At 54.0% G+C, this 17,548-nt stretch overlaps 1 protein-coding gene across 1 annotated transcript in view; it reads right to left on the minus strand.

The window, feature by feature from the left end:
* The window catches only part of FAM20A (FAM20A golgi associated secretory pathway pseudokinase), a 53,411-nt gene extending 38,219 nt beyond the window's left edge, over positions 1-15,192 (minus strand). Inside the window, exon 1 of the mRNA XM_075562145.1 lies at positions 14,340-15,192. Coding sequence (XP_075418260.1) covers positions 14,340-14,737 — 398 coding nt within the window. The 5' untranslated portion in view covers positions 14,738-15,192. The remainder of the gene's footprint in view (positions 1-14,339) is intronic.
* Positions 15,193-17,548: the final 2,356 nt, after the last annotated feature.

Below are 17,548 nucleotides of genomic sequence, written 5' to 3' on the forward strand. Positions count from 1 at the left end.
GTGATTTCTGCACAGGCAGGCTTTGGGTATCCCAAGCTCCTTTCTAGCCCCCCAAACCAAAAACCCCATTCACTCCCATCAGGTTGAGTTAGACTCAGAGACCCTAAAGGACAAGGCGGAATGGTTCCCATGGATTTCTGAAACTGTAACTCTTTGTGGTTGTGTTAGGTGCTGTTGAGTTGGTTCTGACTCACAACCATCCTTCGTACAACAGAACGAAACACCGCCCGGTCCTGCACCAGACCCACAATTGTCCTTATGTTTGAGCCCATTGCTGCAGCCGCTGTGCCAATCCATCTTGCCGAGGGCCCTCCTCTTTTCCCTGGCTTTCTACTTCACCAAGGATGCTGTCCTTCTCCAGGGACTGGTCTCTCCTGCCAGTCGCTGCAGAGTCCGTAAGAGAGGAAGTCTCGCCATGCTGGCCTCTATGGCACATCTGGCCGCACGTCTTCCCAGACAGAGGTGTTTGTTCTCTTGGCAGGCCATGGTACTTCCAATATTCCTCGCCAGCACCACAATTCCTCTTCGGTCTTCCTTATCCCATGTCCAACTTTCAAATGCGTGTGAGCTGGGGCATTTGAAGAGAGAGACGCAGCTGGAAGGCAGCCCTCCGAGCGCAGAACGACTGGACGGATGGGTCTCTAAGCCAAAGGACGCCAAGGGCCAGCGGCCATCATTAGAAGTGAAGCCAGAGGCAGGTTACAGAGGCTCTTCCAGAGCAGGCAAAAGGAACCTGCATGGCTGGAGCCCTGCTTTCCGGCTTCTAGCCTCCAGTACCACAAGACCATCGCTTTCTGTTCTTTTAAACCACTCGTCTTGGGGCATGCTGCGACAGCAGAACCATTATGACGAGTAAATGAAAAGTCTGGATGCGTTGGATCTAGTATCCCTTGCCGGGAGCACGAGGAAAAGCATTTTCTAAATATAGAGAAAATGTCTTTAGTACCAGAAACTACGAGCAGCCACAATAGGGAAGTCGCCGTTATTGCCCAAAGGAGGGTCAATGGCTAGAGTATACATGCAGCCTGAATGTCCGGCTGACTCGGTCCAGCTCTCAATGGGCTCACAGCTAATAAGCCCACCAGAAAGTCACAGCTAATGAGAAAGCCACCTCCTTCAGTTATCCGGGGTGCCCGCTTTGCAATGAGCTTAACCTTCAGGTGACTCAGGGAAAGTACACCGTGCAAATGACACGCGCAATAGCTGCTTTGTAGATTTTTTTTCTGGTACCAAAGGCGGGCATTGAGTTATAATCTTCTTTAATCTCTTTCCAGACAGAATGATGACAGCAGCCTGCCACGGCATTTGGCATCCATGAGCTTGTCTGTCACAGCAAGTCCAGGAACACTGACTGGAGAAATCCCGCCCAGGCTTGGATCTTCAGTTCATCTCTGGACAGAGGTCATGGGTCCCCTTTGATGCCACGGCCTTGATAAAGAGCCCTTTGTTCCCGCTTCTGAGTTCAGGTAATTGCAAAGTGTGCAAAGAATTGCAAAGAAGGACGGCTTGGAAAAGCTTCAGTCCAGGTGCTGCGGGGAGACCATCTGAAGGCCCGTCACTCAACGATAGGCAGGAAACAGCAAGCTTCCCGGAGGGAGGGCTGCCCAGCATCCCCAGCGGGAGACCTGAGATGCTCTAAGTTCTTCATGCCGAGAAAGCCAGGCAACTGGCCTGAGCTCCTGGGCTGGTGGTCCCTGGACGGGGTGGTATCAGTCCTGGGTGGAAATGGCTTGATGGCCCTGCTCCCAAGCACGCTTTAGTCTGCTTATTCTGAGGGATGCCCTCGAGCCACCTCTGGTGAACGCAGAGCCAAGACCGATCTTAGCTCTGTCTAGGGACAGAGACGCAGCATGGTCAGTTGTGTAGGCTTTTCCAGTCGTCACTGATTCTCACTCATGGTGACCCCACAAATGTTTGAGTAGAACTGGGGTGGAAGATGTTGGTCCTTATTGTGCACAATATTCTCCTGGGGATGGGGTGTGTGTGTGTGTGTGTGTGTGTGTGTGTAGCACACGGGAGACAAGCCACCTTTAATCAGTGTCAAAATGATTACCCTTCTCTGGAGCAGCTGGGCAATGCAAATGATCAGGTGATTGGCTGCTAACTATCAGGTGAGAAGATCAAGTTTACCCAGAAGCACCTAGGAAGGCCTGGTAATCTTTTTCTTTTTTTTCAAGTCAGACATTAAAAGCCCGAGGGTACACTGTTCTACTCTCCCACACGTAACTTGCCTGGAGCTGGAGTCAGCTCAATGGCAACTGGAAAAATCTGGATAATTGGGTTGGTTTTTGGATTTGCACTGTAGAGACAAGGCTGCTGTTGCCCTGGGCAGGTCTAATGCCACTCTTGGCTCCATCAGTTCTATGTATCCTTATTTTTCTTTTTGGTATGTTTTCCTCAACTATTTCATATTCATTATGTAGAAAATCATCTGTTAGGTCTTACGCAGCTCTCTAAAAGATGTAAATCCGTATCCCTTGTGATCAAGTGGATTGTGACTCACAGTGACCCTACAGGACCAACAGAGCTCCTCCATAGGGGTTCCAAGGCTGTCATCTCTACGGAGGCAGGCTGCCTTGTCATTATCCCACAGAGCTGATCATGGGTTTGAACGGCCAACCCTTTAAGCTCAAGGTTGCGTGTGTCACCTACCGCACCACTGTACCCCTTGACAGTTTCTATGGGAGTCAGAAGCAGACATAAGCTGATAAAGTTACAGCGTCACTCTGGTCACTGGTTTTTGTGGACCTGCTTTTCCTCACGCTGGGCCGTATGAGCAGAATGGGAAGTTGTACCTCCACAGTGTCAACTCCCAGCTGGTCTAACCACAGCCCCGGCAGCCTGGGTGTAACTCCAGACCTGGCCAACCAGCATCTTTGTTTTTTTGTAGACAGGAAAAGCCCTCTGGTCCCACGGTTGATAGGATGGGATGTTGGGTGGTCAAAGCTTATACCGAAGCAGATAATGAAGACAGACATTTGAGCTATGTAGAAGGAGACCAGAGACCATAGCTACTCATCTGTCAGCTGGATGGATCGCGGTGGCTTGTGGAAGTGAGGTCACCAGTATTCCAAGTACCAGCAGCATCACCTATGGTGCACAGGTTCCAGTTGAGCCTCTACACTAAGATGGACTTGGAGGAAAGGTGTGATGATCTACCTCTGGAAAATTAACCAATGAAAACCCAAGAGATCACAAGAGAATATTGTCTGATGTCATGCTGGACGAGGGACCCCCACTCAGGTTGGAAGGCACTCAGAACCCCAGGCGGCCACAATGATCGACTCCAGCCGATCACTGATGGTGACGAAGGTGCCTGACCGAGCGACATTCCGTTCTATTCCATGTGGGGCCATCGCCATGTGTCAGAGCTTACTCGAAGGCCACTAGCAACAGATGAGAAGAAGGAGAATCCGGAGGATGTTCCCAAAGTTGTTTCCAGTTGATTGGAGGCTTCCTATGTTTCCCTTTCCTGATACAGCAAACATTTCAGAGTGGATATTCCAGTACACCTAACGGAGCTCATGCGGAGCCTGTACATAGACCCAGAGGCAGCCATTCCAATGGATCAAGGAGTGCTGTGTAGTCTGAAACAGGAAAGGTGTGCATCCGGGTTGTAGCCTTTCACCATACTTACTAAGCCTGTGGACAGTCATCCAAGACAGCGGAGTCGCTGAAGGAGAATTTGGCATCAGGTTTGAAGGAAGACTCCTTAACAACCTGTGACGGGCAGCTGCTATGACCTTGGAAGCAAAGAGGGCTGGAAGCAGGTATTGGTGAAGACTGAAGATTACACCTTCAGTAGGGAGGACTCATCAGCATAAAGAACCCCCAGATGCTGACAAGGGGACCCCTAAGCACTAGCGCAAGACAGGCAGAGAAGTTTGCAGTGGTCAAGGATTTCATTTCACTTGGATCCACAATCAAACACCCCTGGAAGCAACAGCCAGGGAATCAAACGACTAACTGTCCCGGGCAGTTCTGCTGTATGAGATCTCTTCAGAGTGTTAAAAAGCAAAGATGCTACTTTGAAAACTCAGGTTCACCTGCCCCAAGCCCTGTTACTTCCAATCACTTCAAACGCACAGAAGGGCTGGACAACCAATACGGATGACCTAAGAGTTCATGCCTTTGAATTTACGGTGTTGGGGAGGAGTGTTGGATCTACCACGTACTGCCAGAAGAACTAGCGGATCTGTCTTGGTAGGAGTACAGCGAGATTGTTGTCTCACGCATTTTTATTGGGAGAGGCCAGTCTTTGGAGGGGGACATCACACGTGATAAAGCAGAGGGGCAGCGAAACAGAGGATGGACTGACTCAGCAGCTGCAGCAATGGGCTCTCACACAGGAAGGATCGCAAGGATGGCGCAGGACCACCCATAGGTCCTCTATGAACCTACTCACAGGCCGCACCACTGACGCAGGTAACGGTGCTCTGAGAATATAATGGGAGATTGCGTAGCACGATACACAGACACACAGAATGACAAAGTTGCATCAAGCTTCTGGGAAGGGCCCCAGCCCTGGAACTCAGTGGGGTCCAGTGCACCCAGTTCAAAAACCGCTATGACATGGACTTGATATGGAATTGCCGTTTGACAATTGGACCGTCTCTACCCAGGGGAGCCCAGCACGCACGAACAAGCAGCTGTTGGCGGCGTGTCATTCTTAACGCGGGGTTGAGAGAATGTGAGATCAGCAGCGAGGGTAGAGAAATCCGTTTCCCTCACCAGAGTCATGACTCCTCACCCACGGGAGGAACGAGCCAGAACACACACATCCCATTTCAACGGACGACCGGGGACCACACAGGGTACTTGAATTGGCCGAGGGAGACAATTTGTCCTTCCACAGAGACTCCATTTTGGAGTCTATAAAAATATTGACTTACGACCTCATCAAACATCTTGATCTCAGACCTCTGGCTTTGACTCACCCCACACGTTGACAACTGTAGGCGAAGTTGTTGAGAGCTGCGTTTCATTTCTCAGGATGCCTTCTGCCTGGTGGGGGGAGGTCTTTCTGAGCTCCTGAATCATTCCCAAGCTGTTCTGAGATCCCATCTCTTCCCAGTCCACCTGGACTTTCAGGACCCAGCTTTGGAATCCCTGTGCCCCTTGTCCAAGGCTCCTCCAGTTGTCCTTTTCCTCTCTAGATTTGCTGAACGTTATTACAGGCTCTCAGTCTCTTAGGAACCGTTGTGTTCCACGAGTCTCTGGTCCCTTGGGTTTCCTAAATTCATTATCTGGTTTACTACGGGTGAACCCAGTAAAATAGGCCCTTTCCAGGGACTTCACCTTGCCTCTTTGCCCAGGCCAAATTCCACTGGCTGGCCTAAGTGCTTGGCCTCAAAGCCAGGCTTCAGGGATGGAAACTCCTGGACCCTGGCATCTCACAAGCGTTCAAATTCAGTTCTGTCCCGATTCCACATTCCAACCACAGGGCCCCCTGCCAACCAGCAGGGCACAGAAAAGGGCTCAGTCTTTTTCCCTGCGATGGTTTTCATTAGGCCTGTGTATGTGCATGCCCGCTTGTAATAACAGGTACCCAGATGCTTTAGCTCCGGGTACTTGGGCACCACCAAAGCCACCACGGTTTAGGATGGTAGCCCCACGCGGCCTGGCGCGCTCCACAAACCCACTTCAGCAGAATCTGCAGGCTCTAATCAGCCTCCAGTTTAATGAAGAATCACAACAAAAAATACAGGTCAGCACCTGCCAAGAGGGCAGAGCAGGGATTACTTGGGCTACATCAGGGGCTCTGTGCTGCCTGTCTCTCTTTCATGCAAGACAGCTTGGCTGCCGCTCCCCAGAAAGCACAAGAAATGGAAGAAACACTCTCCTCTTGGCACCCGCCTTGTTCTCAATTCTCCATCAACGCTTTTTGTTTTTAAATAGAGGAAACTAGGCCATCCACTCGCAGCCTCCACTTTCTGGTGTCCTCTGTCCCCCTGCTCTGTTGTGCAAAGATCCCCTCTCCGTCTACCCCCGGGAGGCGAGCAGAACATTGTCCATCAGCATCCAATTGTGGGCAAGTTTTCCCCCTGCGCGTGTGCATGGTGTCCCTCAGTTGCAGGCCGACTTGACAGCCGCTGCCTCTGCCACCAACCCTGTGGCAAACGGGGATGTAGATGGACTGGAGTGGCCAAGTGCTAGGGGGCAGGGGGCAAGGGCGGAGGGGTGTTTGTGCCAAGAGCAAGTGACCTTTAACCCTTATGCAGCACTCCGCGTAACCGCCCGGTCACTTTGGTGGCAAATGGTGCAGTCTTAGAACAGTCAGGAAGAAACAGGGTCAGAGTGGGTGGCAGGAGTTGGAAAAGCTCATCGAGAAAAGGAAAGAGCGGGGCCCTATAGGGGTCCAAGGACACAAGGCTCCGAACCTGACCCCCGGGGTCCAGCTCCTGCTTGTGGCTTTCCAGCTGCCTGACCTTGTCCCTACTGAGCTGTACCGCACGCAGGACGCAGCAGGGCCATATTTGTTTTCTACTGATGTGTAACAGATTACCACAAACGTGGCGGCTTAAGTCAACACCCGTTTTCTAGGTCAGAAGCCTGGCCTGGCATGGCTGGTTTCTTTGTGCAGGACCTTTAAAGAGAACGGCAAAAAGCCTGCTGCCGATTCTGACTCAGGCCTTAGAGCAGCGGTTCTCAACCTGTGGGTGGCGACCCCTTTGGGGGATCGAGCGACCCTTTCGCCCGATTCAATAACAGTGATGAAGTAGCAACAAAAATCATTTTATGGTTGGGGAACCACAACATGAGGAACTGTATCCAAGGGTCGCAGCCTTAGGAAGGTTGAGAACCTCTCACTACCTTAGAGAATCACCCCGTAAGCGACTGCCGCCTCTTACCCCGCAGAGTCACCAGTGGGTCCAAACCGCTGACTGCCCGGTGAGTGGTCGGCACCTACCCCGTGTGCCTCCAGGACTCTTCACACACATCTAGGAGGGTGATGGCCAAGGGTCTGCGGGTTGAGCTCTCATTTGAGGGGTCTGCCAAAGAATCTGCTTCCAAGTTCGTTTAGTGTCTAAAAATTATCTTTTTTTAAAAAAAGGGGGAAGGTTGACATAAGAGTGGAGGTGCCCGGTCAGCCAGTCTACATTGGCTGTTCACTGACTTGGGTGACAAGCGTGTGAAGTTCCCATAGTTTCCGTCTGGCTGGCCCATCGCCAAGCTCCGTCTCGGTGGAAGAATCCATCCCCTTGTGGGTATGGGGCTGAGGGTCTGTTCCCTTGCTGGCTGTCAGCAGGGGGCCAATCCCAGCTCCGCAAGGTCAGTCCTCTCTCTTGCCACCAGCCCCCTCCATCATCATCAAGCGGCGATGGTTCGGTTCAATCCTTCCCTTGCTTTGACTCTCCGACGTTCTTCTTTAGCCTCAAACCCACTGCTATTGAGTCGATTCCGACTCATAGCGACCCCTCTCTGCTTTTAAAGAGCAGGTGGGACTAGGCCCACCTGTGTCATTGCATGGTCAGTGGACCTAGAGCATAGATAAGAAGATGGATTCATCAAGGCAGGGGATCTTGGGATTCTATCTACCACCAGCAGCGAATTCTGAAGACGCGAGGCCTCCATGAGCCAGCATCGTCAAGGGCCTGACGCATAGCAATCATGGGTTCTACTCATTAAGAATGAAACCGCTGGGGTCCCAGGGTCGATGAGAACTTGGTGGGGGTGAAAGAAGTTTGTGAGGGGTTGGGAGAAATGGAAGAACGTCTTTCCGTTCTTGGCCGAGGGGCTTCATGGGGATCCATCTGGTAACAGGAAGTGCTTGCCGTTGGACGGCCAACCCGGATATTTCCTTTGCTGTGGAAATAAGGATGAGGCCGTTTTGGAAATGGGAACAGATACCAGGAAATGGACCTCCTTTCAGAGAAGAAGGCTGAGCTTCCCTCCAGCTACAATCTAGGGCTTCAGAACCCACGGAAAGGAGACACCCAAACATCCCATAACAGTTGTCATTGGGTTGCTGCAGATGGGATTTTCCTCACAGCATTTTCCGGGCAGGGACCTTTTGGAAACAAGGTTGCCAGGCCTTTTTTCCAAGGCACATCAGAGTAGAATTGAACCACTGACCCTTTGGTTAACAGTCAAGGATTTAACCTTTTTCAGGCCCCACAACTCTTTCCAAAACCCTCAGTCCAGCAAGGAGCTAAGGGAGGTGGGGTGGGTGGCCTGGGGGCAGGCAGGTGTGTGTGTGTGTGTGTGTGTGTGTGTGTGTGTGTGTGTGTGTAAGGTGAAATGGAACAAGAGTTGGAGTCTCACTTCTTCTGCTAACCACACACAAGGCTGGGTTGAGGTGGCGGGTCCCTTTCAAAATACAGAAAGGCCTTTTGCGTTCTTAACCTGGAACCGTCAGCAGAAGGATCAGAGAATGGGCCGCCGCCCTGTGGACCAGAGTTTCCCAAAGCGAGTGGTACCACCCCTCTGGGGAGGTGCTGGAATGATACAGGGGTGGGGGCCAGTGAAATCAGATACCTACACCTTATCCTGGATTATGGGCTATAGTATGAAAGCTCTTAATTGCCGGGGGTGGGGTGGGGTGGGGGCACTGAGTCATGTTTGTTTGTTTGTTTCCCCCTTGAAAAGGGGACAGTAGGCCAAATAAGTTTGGGGACTTATGATGTAGACGGTGGGAGGAAGGTGAGTGGCCAGCACGTGGGAGGTGAGAACCAGATGCAAACCCAAGCTACTGCCGAGTGTCTGCTCTCAAGAAAGCCTGGGGCTGGCTAGGGAACTGCAGGAAAGGGCTGAAAAGGTTGGGGTGTGTCTAACGAGAACCCCATTTCCAGGCAGTGTTTCCTCCCCAAATGCGTTGGTGGAAAGGGCCGGTTTCCTTTGAAAGCCGCCCAGAGCAGACAGTTCTCATTTCCAGCTGAATTCTTTTTCATCTCTTCTGGCTCTTCCCCCGGCTTCTCCTCTGTCTGCCTGGCCGCCTGGATTGTCCCAGCGCTTCCCACGGCCCAACTGCAGCCAATTTCCATCCCTTGAACAACTGTCACTTTTGAAAAGCTGCCCAGTCGCTCCGCTGTGATTTTCAAAGAGAAATGCAGGGCCTGGCCTCCTTGCCTCACAGCGCGACAGCAGGTGGGCGCGAGAGGGGAAGACAGGAGCTTCTGATGAAGCGCAAAACACACGCACCCCCACACACCCCTTCTGAGAAACACGGAGCCTCTCTCAAGCAGGCAAGTGCAGCCTTTCTGGCATGGGGGATAAAGTTCACCAAGAGGAGCCTGGGTCACGTAAGCTTGCTGGAACCTTTGATTCAGAGAGCCCGCCAAGACCCGAGGGCTACAAAGGAACTGACCAAAGGCATGTGGCTCCAAGGTCAGGCCAAGCTGACCAGTTCGGATAGGGCTGGCTTGGAAGGGTCATTGGGAACCAAGAAGAGATCCGGAAGGCATCTCAAGCTCTCCCCATGCCGGCATAGCATCCAGGCGAACTGCTGAAGGGGCGCGCTGAGCTACCCGGGACTTACTCAGGACGAGGGCCTTGGCTTGTTAGCGGATGGCTTGAAGCAGGGATGTCACATTTTCTCTGCTCCCTCGGCTCTCTCCTCTTTGCCATTCAAGACAGGTGCCAGATGCGTCACTGTGCCTGATGGAGCCTGGCGTTGGCGCTCTCGCTGTGATCAGCGGCCGGCTCTCTGACAGAAACACTCTCGCTGATTGCGTTTTTAAACTTGGATGGTGCTACACTTAGTTCCATTTTGAGGGAGGGCTGGGGACGGAGGGAGGGGGAGGGCAGCGGGTTGTGGAGGCTGCCAGAAGATTTGAGGATCAGATGGCTCCCCGAGAGAACCACCTAGCACACGGCGTGTCTTTTGCATCTCAGCTCAACTGGATATGGAAATCAAAGGTACAGATTTCAACCAAGCACCTGAAACATTCACAGCAGCATATAAGCGCCTTTCTCTACCGTGTGCTGTTGAAAGCAGAGGGGCTGGGGAAAGACAGGCCATTATCTCCCTCCTATTGGTAATAGGAGAAGCCCTAGTGGCAGGGTGGGTTATGAACTGGGCTGCTGCTAACCCCAAGGTCAGTAGTTCAAATCCACCAGCTGTTTTGTGGAAGAAAGATGAGGTTTTCTACTCCAGTAAAGAGTTACATAGTCTTGGAAACCCACAGGGGCAGTTCTGCCCTGTCCTATAGGCTCACTATGCATCGGAATCGACTTGATGGCAGTGAGTTTAGAGTTTGTGGTAAGGAGGCTCCTGGGTGGTACTCAGCTGGTCTCCCAATGGTTTGCTCTCAAATACTAATCTAAAGGTTGGTATAGTTCAAACGCCACTCAGTGGTGCCGTGTAGTTGGCTTTGGTAAAGATTACAGCCAAGGCAACACTATCACCATTCTACTTTGTAACTCATAGGGTCGCCTTGAGTCACGTTTGACTTGACAGCAAAAGTTGTTTTCATTGCTACTGGGTCCCAGGGTTGTGCCAGTGGGTAAATGTTTGAGTTGTAATTGCAAGGTTAGAGGTTCGAATCCACCTCGGCTCAAAGATTCCTTGGAATCAAGTTCTGGTGATCTGTTTCCATGGGAGCCCTGGTGGCATATCGGCCTGTGCACTGAGCTGCTAACCACAAGGCCCGCGGTTTGAACCCACTGATTGCTCTATGGGATAAAGATGAGGCTGTCCACTCTTGTGAAGATTTAAGTCTTGGAAACCTGCCCTGAGTTGGAATCAACTTGATGGCAGTGTGGTCTTCTTGGATTAGTTTCTGAAAGATCACAGCGACAGATAAACCACCGAGGACAGTTCTCTGCAGGGGCAGTGTCGCCCCAAAGGAGGATAGACTCAACTGTGAAGGGCTTGGTTTCTCTTCTCCAGTGTCGGTAAGGACATTGGTTACATAGGTTCTGATTTCACGGTGTTACTTCTGAGTGTGGCAAAGAAGGAGGCAAATGTTACTTACTCAGAGAGACTAACAGTCTCTTCTGGGCAGACGGTGAGGAATGCTGATCTGTGTTTCTCCGCCCTGGAGGACGGTGTGCTGCTGATACAACGCTTTTGGAGAGGGCTGGGTAATTATTGGCATGGCCCCACCCACCTATGTCTGTAAAGTGCTAGACTGAAAATGTTGGCTAGCTTGTGGTTGTAAACAATGAGGGGGGCTGTCTGCGGAAGAGAAAAACAGCTCCGTCTTCTTCCGCTGTCTGCTCTCATGATCCCGCCTGTCCTAAGGTCTGGGAGCTTGAGAGAATGGGACACAGTACACGGAGTGGGTACACATCCACGGGTCCTCGGGCACAGGCTCCCTCACAGCCGTACTCCAATCCAAGCTCTAAGCTTGAGACTAACTCCCACTGGCTAACGAGTCTTCCAAGTTCCATCTTTAGCCTCGACAGAAGTAAAGGCGCAAATGCTAATTTTCACGGCCGTGTGGGTGCTCATGACAATGTGCGCCCTCTGCCTCTCAGGTCCAGTTTTCACTTTCCTTCAAGTACAAGGGGCCCTCCTGCTTTCACACGAAAACCTTGCTGGTGACCTTGAGGGTTTGAAGGAAGTGACCGGATGTTCATCCCAACTGTCACGTTCCAACCCTCTTCTCCAAACTACCTGATCGCCTCTGAAAACAGCAAGGTCACTCGCCCCATGGGTCTTCGGCTAAGCGACCAAGATCTCCCCCGTCCACTGGGTGTGTGTTTTTGTGATGTGCCGAGGTGTAGGAATCAAGCTCAGAATCGATTGTAAGACAGCTGGGTGATAATGATGTTTTCTTTGCCCGCCCCTCTCCCACACCACAGGACTTTCCTGTGGCGCCAAAAGCAACATTGCAAGTTTGTGATCACAGCACAGTCACACAATGGATGCTGATGGACCAAAAAAAAAAAAAAAAAGCATGTCAGCAAGTGACTTTGGTAACAGTCCCTTGCCTCGAAACACACACACACACACACACACACACACACACACACACACACACACACACACACACACACCACTTGCTATGGATTTCAACTCCTGGTTCTATGTGTGACTCTGTAGAACTGCTCCCTAGGAACTTCCTAGCTTTGTCACCTGCATGGAAGCAAATCACCAGGCCTCTTTTCTACAGAGCTGCCGGGTGCGCTTGAACCGCCAATTTACAGGTCAGTAGTCCAACACAAAGGAGCCCAGGTTATGGGGTGGGCTGCTGACCTGGAGGTTAACAGTTCGAAACCACTGGCTGGTCTGTAAGGTGAAGAAGAGCCTTTCTATTCCCACGAAGAGTTAGTCTCAGAAACCCACAGGGGTGGCTCCACCCTGTCCCGTTTGGTCGCCCTGAGAGAGAATGGCCTCTAGGGCAGCACGTTTGGTTTGGGGGTTGGCGTCTAATGCGCACCATCGGTACCATCCGGGACCTCAAATCCACACGGGGCTCTGGACGATCTTTCTCAGGGCAGGATTCCCTCGTGCCCACGCTGTTGATTCAATACAGGCAGGATTGAAAAATGACAGTGTGGGAGAAGCCATCTCAAGCTGCCTTTTGATTGCACCCAATTAGCTTATGGGGTGGAGAACCGCTTTCCTGCAGCGAGAAGCCCTCAGCCACAGAGCCGCCATGGAGACTCCCTGCAGTAATTTCGAGCCAAGAACGCCTTTCCACTCCCTCTCTTCACTGTTGGAGGACTCCTTTCATGGCTCTTCACTCAGGAAGTCTCCGCTCCGCAGAGCCATGCCCACCCAGTTGCACTGGGGCATCTTGGCAGGGCTGGAGCTTCAGCCTAGATTTATGACGGCCTCTCGCCTCCCCAGGGCTATAAAACCAGCCGATGACATCTCATTTTGCAATCGCTCATGTGAAGGAAAGGGATGGGTGTGGTGCAGCGTGAGCTCCAGCCATGAGTGATATTTAAAACAGGTCCTGGTCTTCCAAACGCATTGCATTCCTTAGCTCAAAGGGAGGCTTTCTGCCACTAGCGGCTCCCAGAAAGCCTTCTCCCCAAACCCACCTTCCTTGACAAACGCCTCCTGCTTACTCTCCTCCTCAGCAGTCTGCTTGGACCTATTGAGGGGGCTTTGAAAAGTTCGTGGGGGAAAATGCCAGTATCTTTTCAGACCACTTTCCATGAACTTTTTGAAGCCCCCTCATATCTATCTCTCTCTCTCTCTCTCTCTCTCTCTCTCTCTCTCTCTCCTCTCTCCTCTCTCCTCTCTCCTCTCTCCTCTCTCCTCTCTCCTCTCTCCTCTCTCCTCTCTCCTCTCTCCTCTCTCCTCTCTCCTCTCTCCTCTCTCCTCTCTCCTCTCTCCTCTCTCCTCTCTCCTCTCTCCTCTCTCCTCTCTCCTCTCTCCTCTCTCCTCTCTCCTCTCTCCTCTCTCCTCTCTCCTCTCTCCTCTCTCCTCTCTCCTCTCTCCTCTCTCCTCTCTCCTCTCTCCTCTCTCCTCTCTCCTCTCTCCTCTCTCCTCTCTCCTCTCTCCTCTCTCCTCTCTCCTCTCTCCTCTCTCCTCTCTCCTCTCTCCTCTCTCCTCTCTCCTCTCTCCTCTCTCCTCTCTCCTCTCTCCTCTCTCCTCTCTCCTCTCTCCTCTCTCCTCTCTCCTCTCTCCTCTCTCCTCTCTCCTCTCTCCTCTCTCCTCTCTCCTCTCTCCTCTCTCCTCTCTCCTCTCTCCTCTCTCCTCTCTCCTCTCTCCTCTCTCCTCTCTCTCTCTCTCTCTCTCTCTCTCTCTCTCATCTTCCCCACTTCCTTTTCTCGCTCTCAATTAAAAAAAAAAACCCGATAAGATTTTTCTCGCTCTCTCAAATCTCCTAGCTGAAGCATCAAGTCACAGATTCAAACCAGCCCAAATCTCCGCGCGGACCACACTGCCTTCTCCGAGAAGGCGACAGTACTCTCGGGAGAGAGGCATGCCACATCCTCTCTGCAGCAGCGCGCAGGGAGCTGGCTGTTTGCTTCCCGTCCCAGCTGACCTCCTTTGACCTTTTGAACGGGACAGTGGGCCAAGGGAAGGAAAAAAGAGCAGGGCTTTCCGGCGAGGAGCTAGCCTTACTTTCTGGAAGGCGCCCAGAGCTGCCCCCAGACAGCAAAGGTGAGCGCTAGACGCCACCCGCCCGGCGCTCCGCGTGCTCGCCGCATCCCGGGACCCACGGGTCCAGCGGCGGCCCTGCCTCGGGAAGAGGCGCAGGAGGGGACGCAGGAGGGGACGCAGGCGAAGGGGCGAACCGAGGAGCTGCGAGGGCGGGGCTCCCGGGCGTTTCCGCGCAGTGAGGCGGCCCAGAAACTTTTTCTGGCTCGACCTTACTTCCACGCGGAACAGCTGGGAGCGTCCAAGGTGGGGCGCACCCGCTGAACTTGGCGCGGGAGCTTAGGGTCAGGGAGGTGGCCGCGGGGAGTCCCCCGGGGGCGGAGGGGGGGCTCACCTGTTCCAGCGGGCCACTTTCCTCCGGTAATAGCGTAGCGCCTCGTGGCTGGCCAGGAGCAAGTCCTCGGGCCCCTGGAGAGGCGGTTCCTCGGGGGTGCGGTACAGCGGATGGGCGAAGAGGGCCTGCAGCTTGGAGCGCGGGCCGCGGTGGCCGTTGCCACCCGGCGCGCCCCGGGGCCCAGCCAGGGAAAAGTTGTGCGCGGCCGGGCGAGGGTCCGAGGGGACTGCGGCGGACAGCGAGGGCGAGGCGCGGCCGGCGCACGGGCAGCCCCGCGGGGCCTCCCGGGGCCGCAGCTGGCGCTGCACTTGAGGCCAGAGGTGGAAGTAGAGGTCGGCGGACAGCAGCGTGCCCAGCAGCAGCAGGGTCAGCAGGCGGTCCCGGCGCAGCCCGGGCATGGCCCAGCCGGCGCGCAGCAGCCCCGGGGCCCGGGAGGACGCGCCCGGGCGCACACGGCTCGGGGGTGGGGAGCCCCCTTGGCGGGGTGGCGCCCCGGCACTTAGGGACGCGGGGCACGCTAAGCCGGAGCGCGCGGCGTAGGCGGGCGTCCCTTCCTGGAGCCGAGTGGAGCCCAGGGGGGTGGGATCCCCGGGGCGTCTTCTCTCCCCAGCGGCGCCGCCCTCCTGGGCGACCGCGGCAGGTGACGAGCCCCCCCGGCGCGTGCTGGGCGGGCGGTCGGGGATCTGCGAGCAGGCGCGGCGCTGGTCCCCGCGGGGAGGACAGCGGCTGCGGAGCCCGCGGCGGCTCGCTGGGGATGCTGCCGCCCGGCGGGCTGCGACTGCTGCGTCCGCGGGCGGCGGGCGGGGAGCTGGGAGTTGGCGAAGCCGGGGCTCCTCCTGGCTGGTCTGCGCGCCGGGCGCTGCCTGGAGGCAGAGGTAGCGGGGGGCCAACCCCCGCGGCCAGGCGCGGCACCTCCGCCCACTCCCAGCTGGCACCTGCCTCTGGCGCAGCTCGCCAGCCCTCTGCCCTTCCACCTTGTCACCCACCCCGCCCCCACGCCCATCCCCCTCACCCCAGGCGCCCCGCGTCCCCTGCTCAGGGCTCGCGGTTCGAACGCCGTGGCGGATTCAGCGTGCAGCCTCCGGACTTTTATTTTCATTTTCTAGAAGAAAGAGCTCCAGTAAAGCTGCTCTCCTGCAAGCGTTTGCGGGAAGCTTTTTTTGGTGGGGGTTGTGGTGGGTGGAGAGGTGAGGTGAGGCTGGCGGCGGGGGGGGGGGGGCGTCCTTCATTTGTTTCTCTCTTTTGGAGTTTTCCAGTATGTGCCCAGCATTCATAAAGAGCGTCACGTCACGTGCCCGGAACGTAGTAGGTGCTTAGCAAACACCCACTTTTAATGAATGAAAAGGTTTGACCTTTCAACAGAAAGCACCGATTTTTCCTAGATCCAACTGTGAACACTTCCGGTTTGGGTGGTGTTTCATTCCGACGGGGCCTGTGCTTTACGTCGAGTGCAGCGTGGTGGGAAAACAGCCCACCCAAACGAATTTCCTATGAGGTCATTTGTTTTCCTCCACCCAGTTTGACCCGAACTTTGGCTGCAGTGTGACATGCAGTGGACTATGATTCCATAGAGTTTCTAAGACTGTCCGCCTTCACAGAGGCAGCCCGCCGATTTATCTCCCAGGGTGAGGCTAGTGGGTTGGAACTTCTGACCTTTGGGTTATCAGTGGAGTTCTTAACCACTCACTGTGCTGTGCTGATAGTCCAGCAATGCAAAAGTCTGACCAGGGAGGATTCATGCTGTGGAACGTCCGGAATGTCCATCTTTCACGGTGAGCTGGCTGCTCAGGTTGGTCTTACACTCTTCAACCACCTCCCTTCCCTGAGAGTCTCTGTGTGGTACACAAGCTTCCTGCTCAGCTTTTCTGCTAAACGCCCATGGTGCTTGGGAAGACAGGCCTGGTGATCTGTTTCTGTCAAGATTCCCACCTCACTGCCCTCAGGTCCGATCCGACTCATAGCGTCCCAAAGGACAGAGTAGAACTGCCCCTGTGGGTTTCTGAGAATGTACAACTTTTTTCAACTCAAAATAACATTTTTTAAAAAAATGTGAATTCTCTCTCTGGCCTCCTGCAGAAAGCTGTGATTCCTGACTCTCTTGGGGATGACCTGAACATCTCTTCCCTGGTCTGTCAAGGTCAAGGGCAAAACTGGGAGCCAAAGGTGAGAGATACAGGTAGTGTAGCACGCAGGTTGAGGCAGAGAACTAGCTAAAGCCGCAGCACGCTGGTCCGATCGCCAGAGAACAAGTGTGAGTGAGATTAGAGTGGGGGCAGTAGAAATCCTCTAGGCATGATTTGGCCAGTCAAGTGGCATTTCCCACAAACTCTGCCTCAACCTTCTCCCCAGTCTCCCCCTTCCCCCCTCCTCTGCCCTGGAACCTGGCTTCCTCACTATTGCTTGGCATCAAATGGACTGAGGCTCTTGGAGACCCCTGTGGGCCAGAGCTCAACTGTGCTCTGTAGGATCTTCAGTGGCTGAGTTTGGGGGAGTTGCCTCTTCTAAGCCAGCCTCAGTGGACGGAAACTTGCAGCCTTTTTTGGTTGGCAACCAAGTGGGTTAACTGTTGGCACCACCTAAGGACTACTCAACCTTCTCTCCCCGAAGCCTATAGCAGTCAAGCTGGTTCTGACTTAGGGTGACCCTGCAGGACCAAGCAGAACTTCCCCGGAGGGTTTCCAAGACTCCACACCTTCCTCCTGCACATCAGCTGGTGACATCCAACCGCTAACCCTCGGTCGGCAGTGGAGCGCTTCCACCTCATCTACACTCACCCTCTCCAGTTCACACTTAAGTTTTCCCAAACTGCCATTTGCTCTAAGCCTCCCACGGCAAACCCATGTCCCTCACCTTCTCCCCTCCATTTCTCCTCCTTCTGAATGCCTCCGCGATCAGTCATCTCATTTCATACTTGGCCTTGTGCATGTACAATAGCTGGCGAGTCTACGTCCCAGAGTGCACCATTTCTAGGCCTACGTATCTTCTTGCCAGAGTGGGCCTTCCAGCATGTTGACAGACAGTCTTCTCTGAAAATCCTCTACAGCTTCTCACTGCCTCCGGATTTAGGCCGAGTCTGCTGACACTGACTTTTCATGAGCCAGCTTTTCTCCCACCTCTCGGCTGTACCACTCCCAGGGGCCCAGTCTTCACCCCCTGACACTGTCACAGTTCGCTGCACGCTTCCTGCTCTCACCTATATACCCTTTGTC

This window comes from Tenrec ecaudatus, chromosome 10 (genome assembly GCF_050624435.1).
Source record: "Tenrec ecaudatus isolate mTenEca1 chromosome 10, mTenEca1.hap1, whole genome shotgun sequence".
Lineage (NCBI taxonomy): Eukaryota > Metazoa > Chordata > Mammalia > Afrosoricida > Tenrecidae > Tenrec > Tenrec ecaudatus.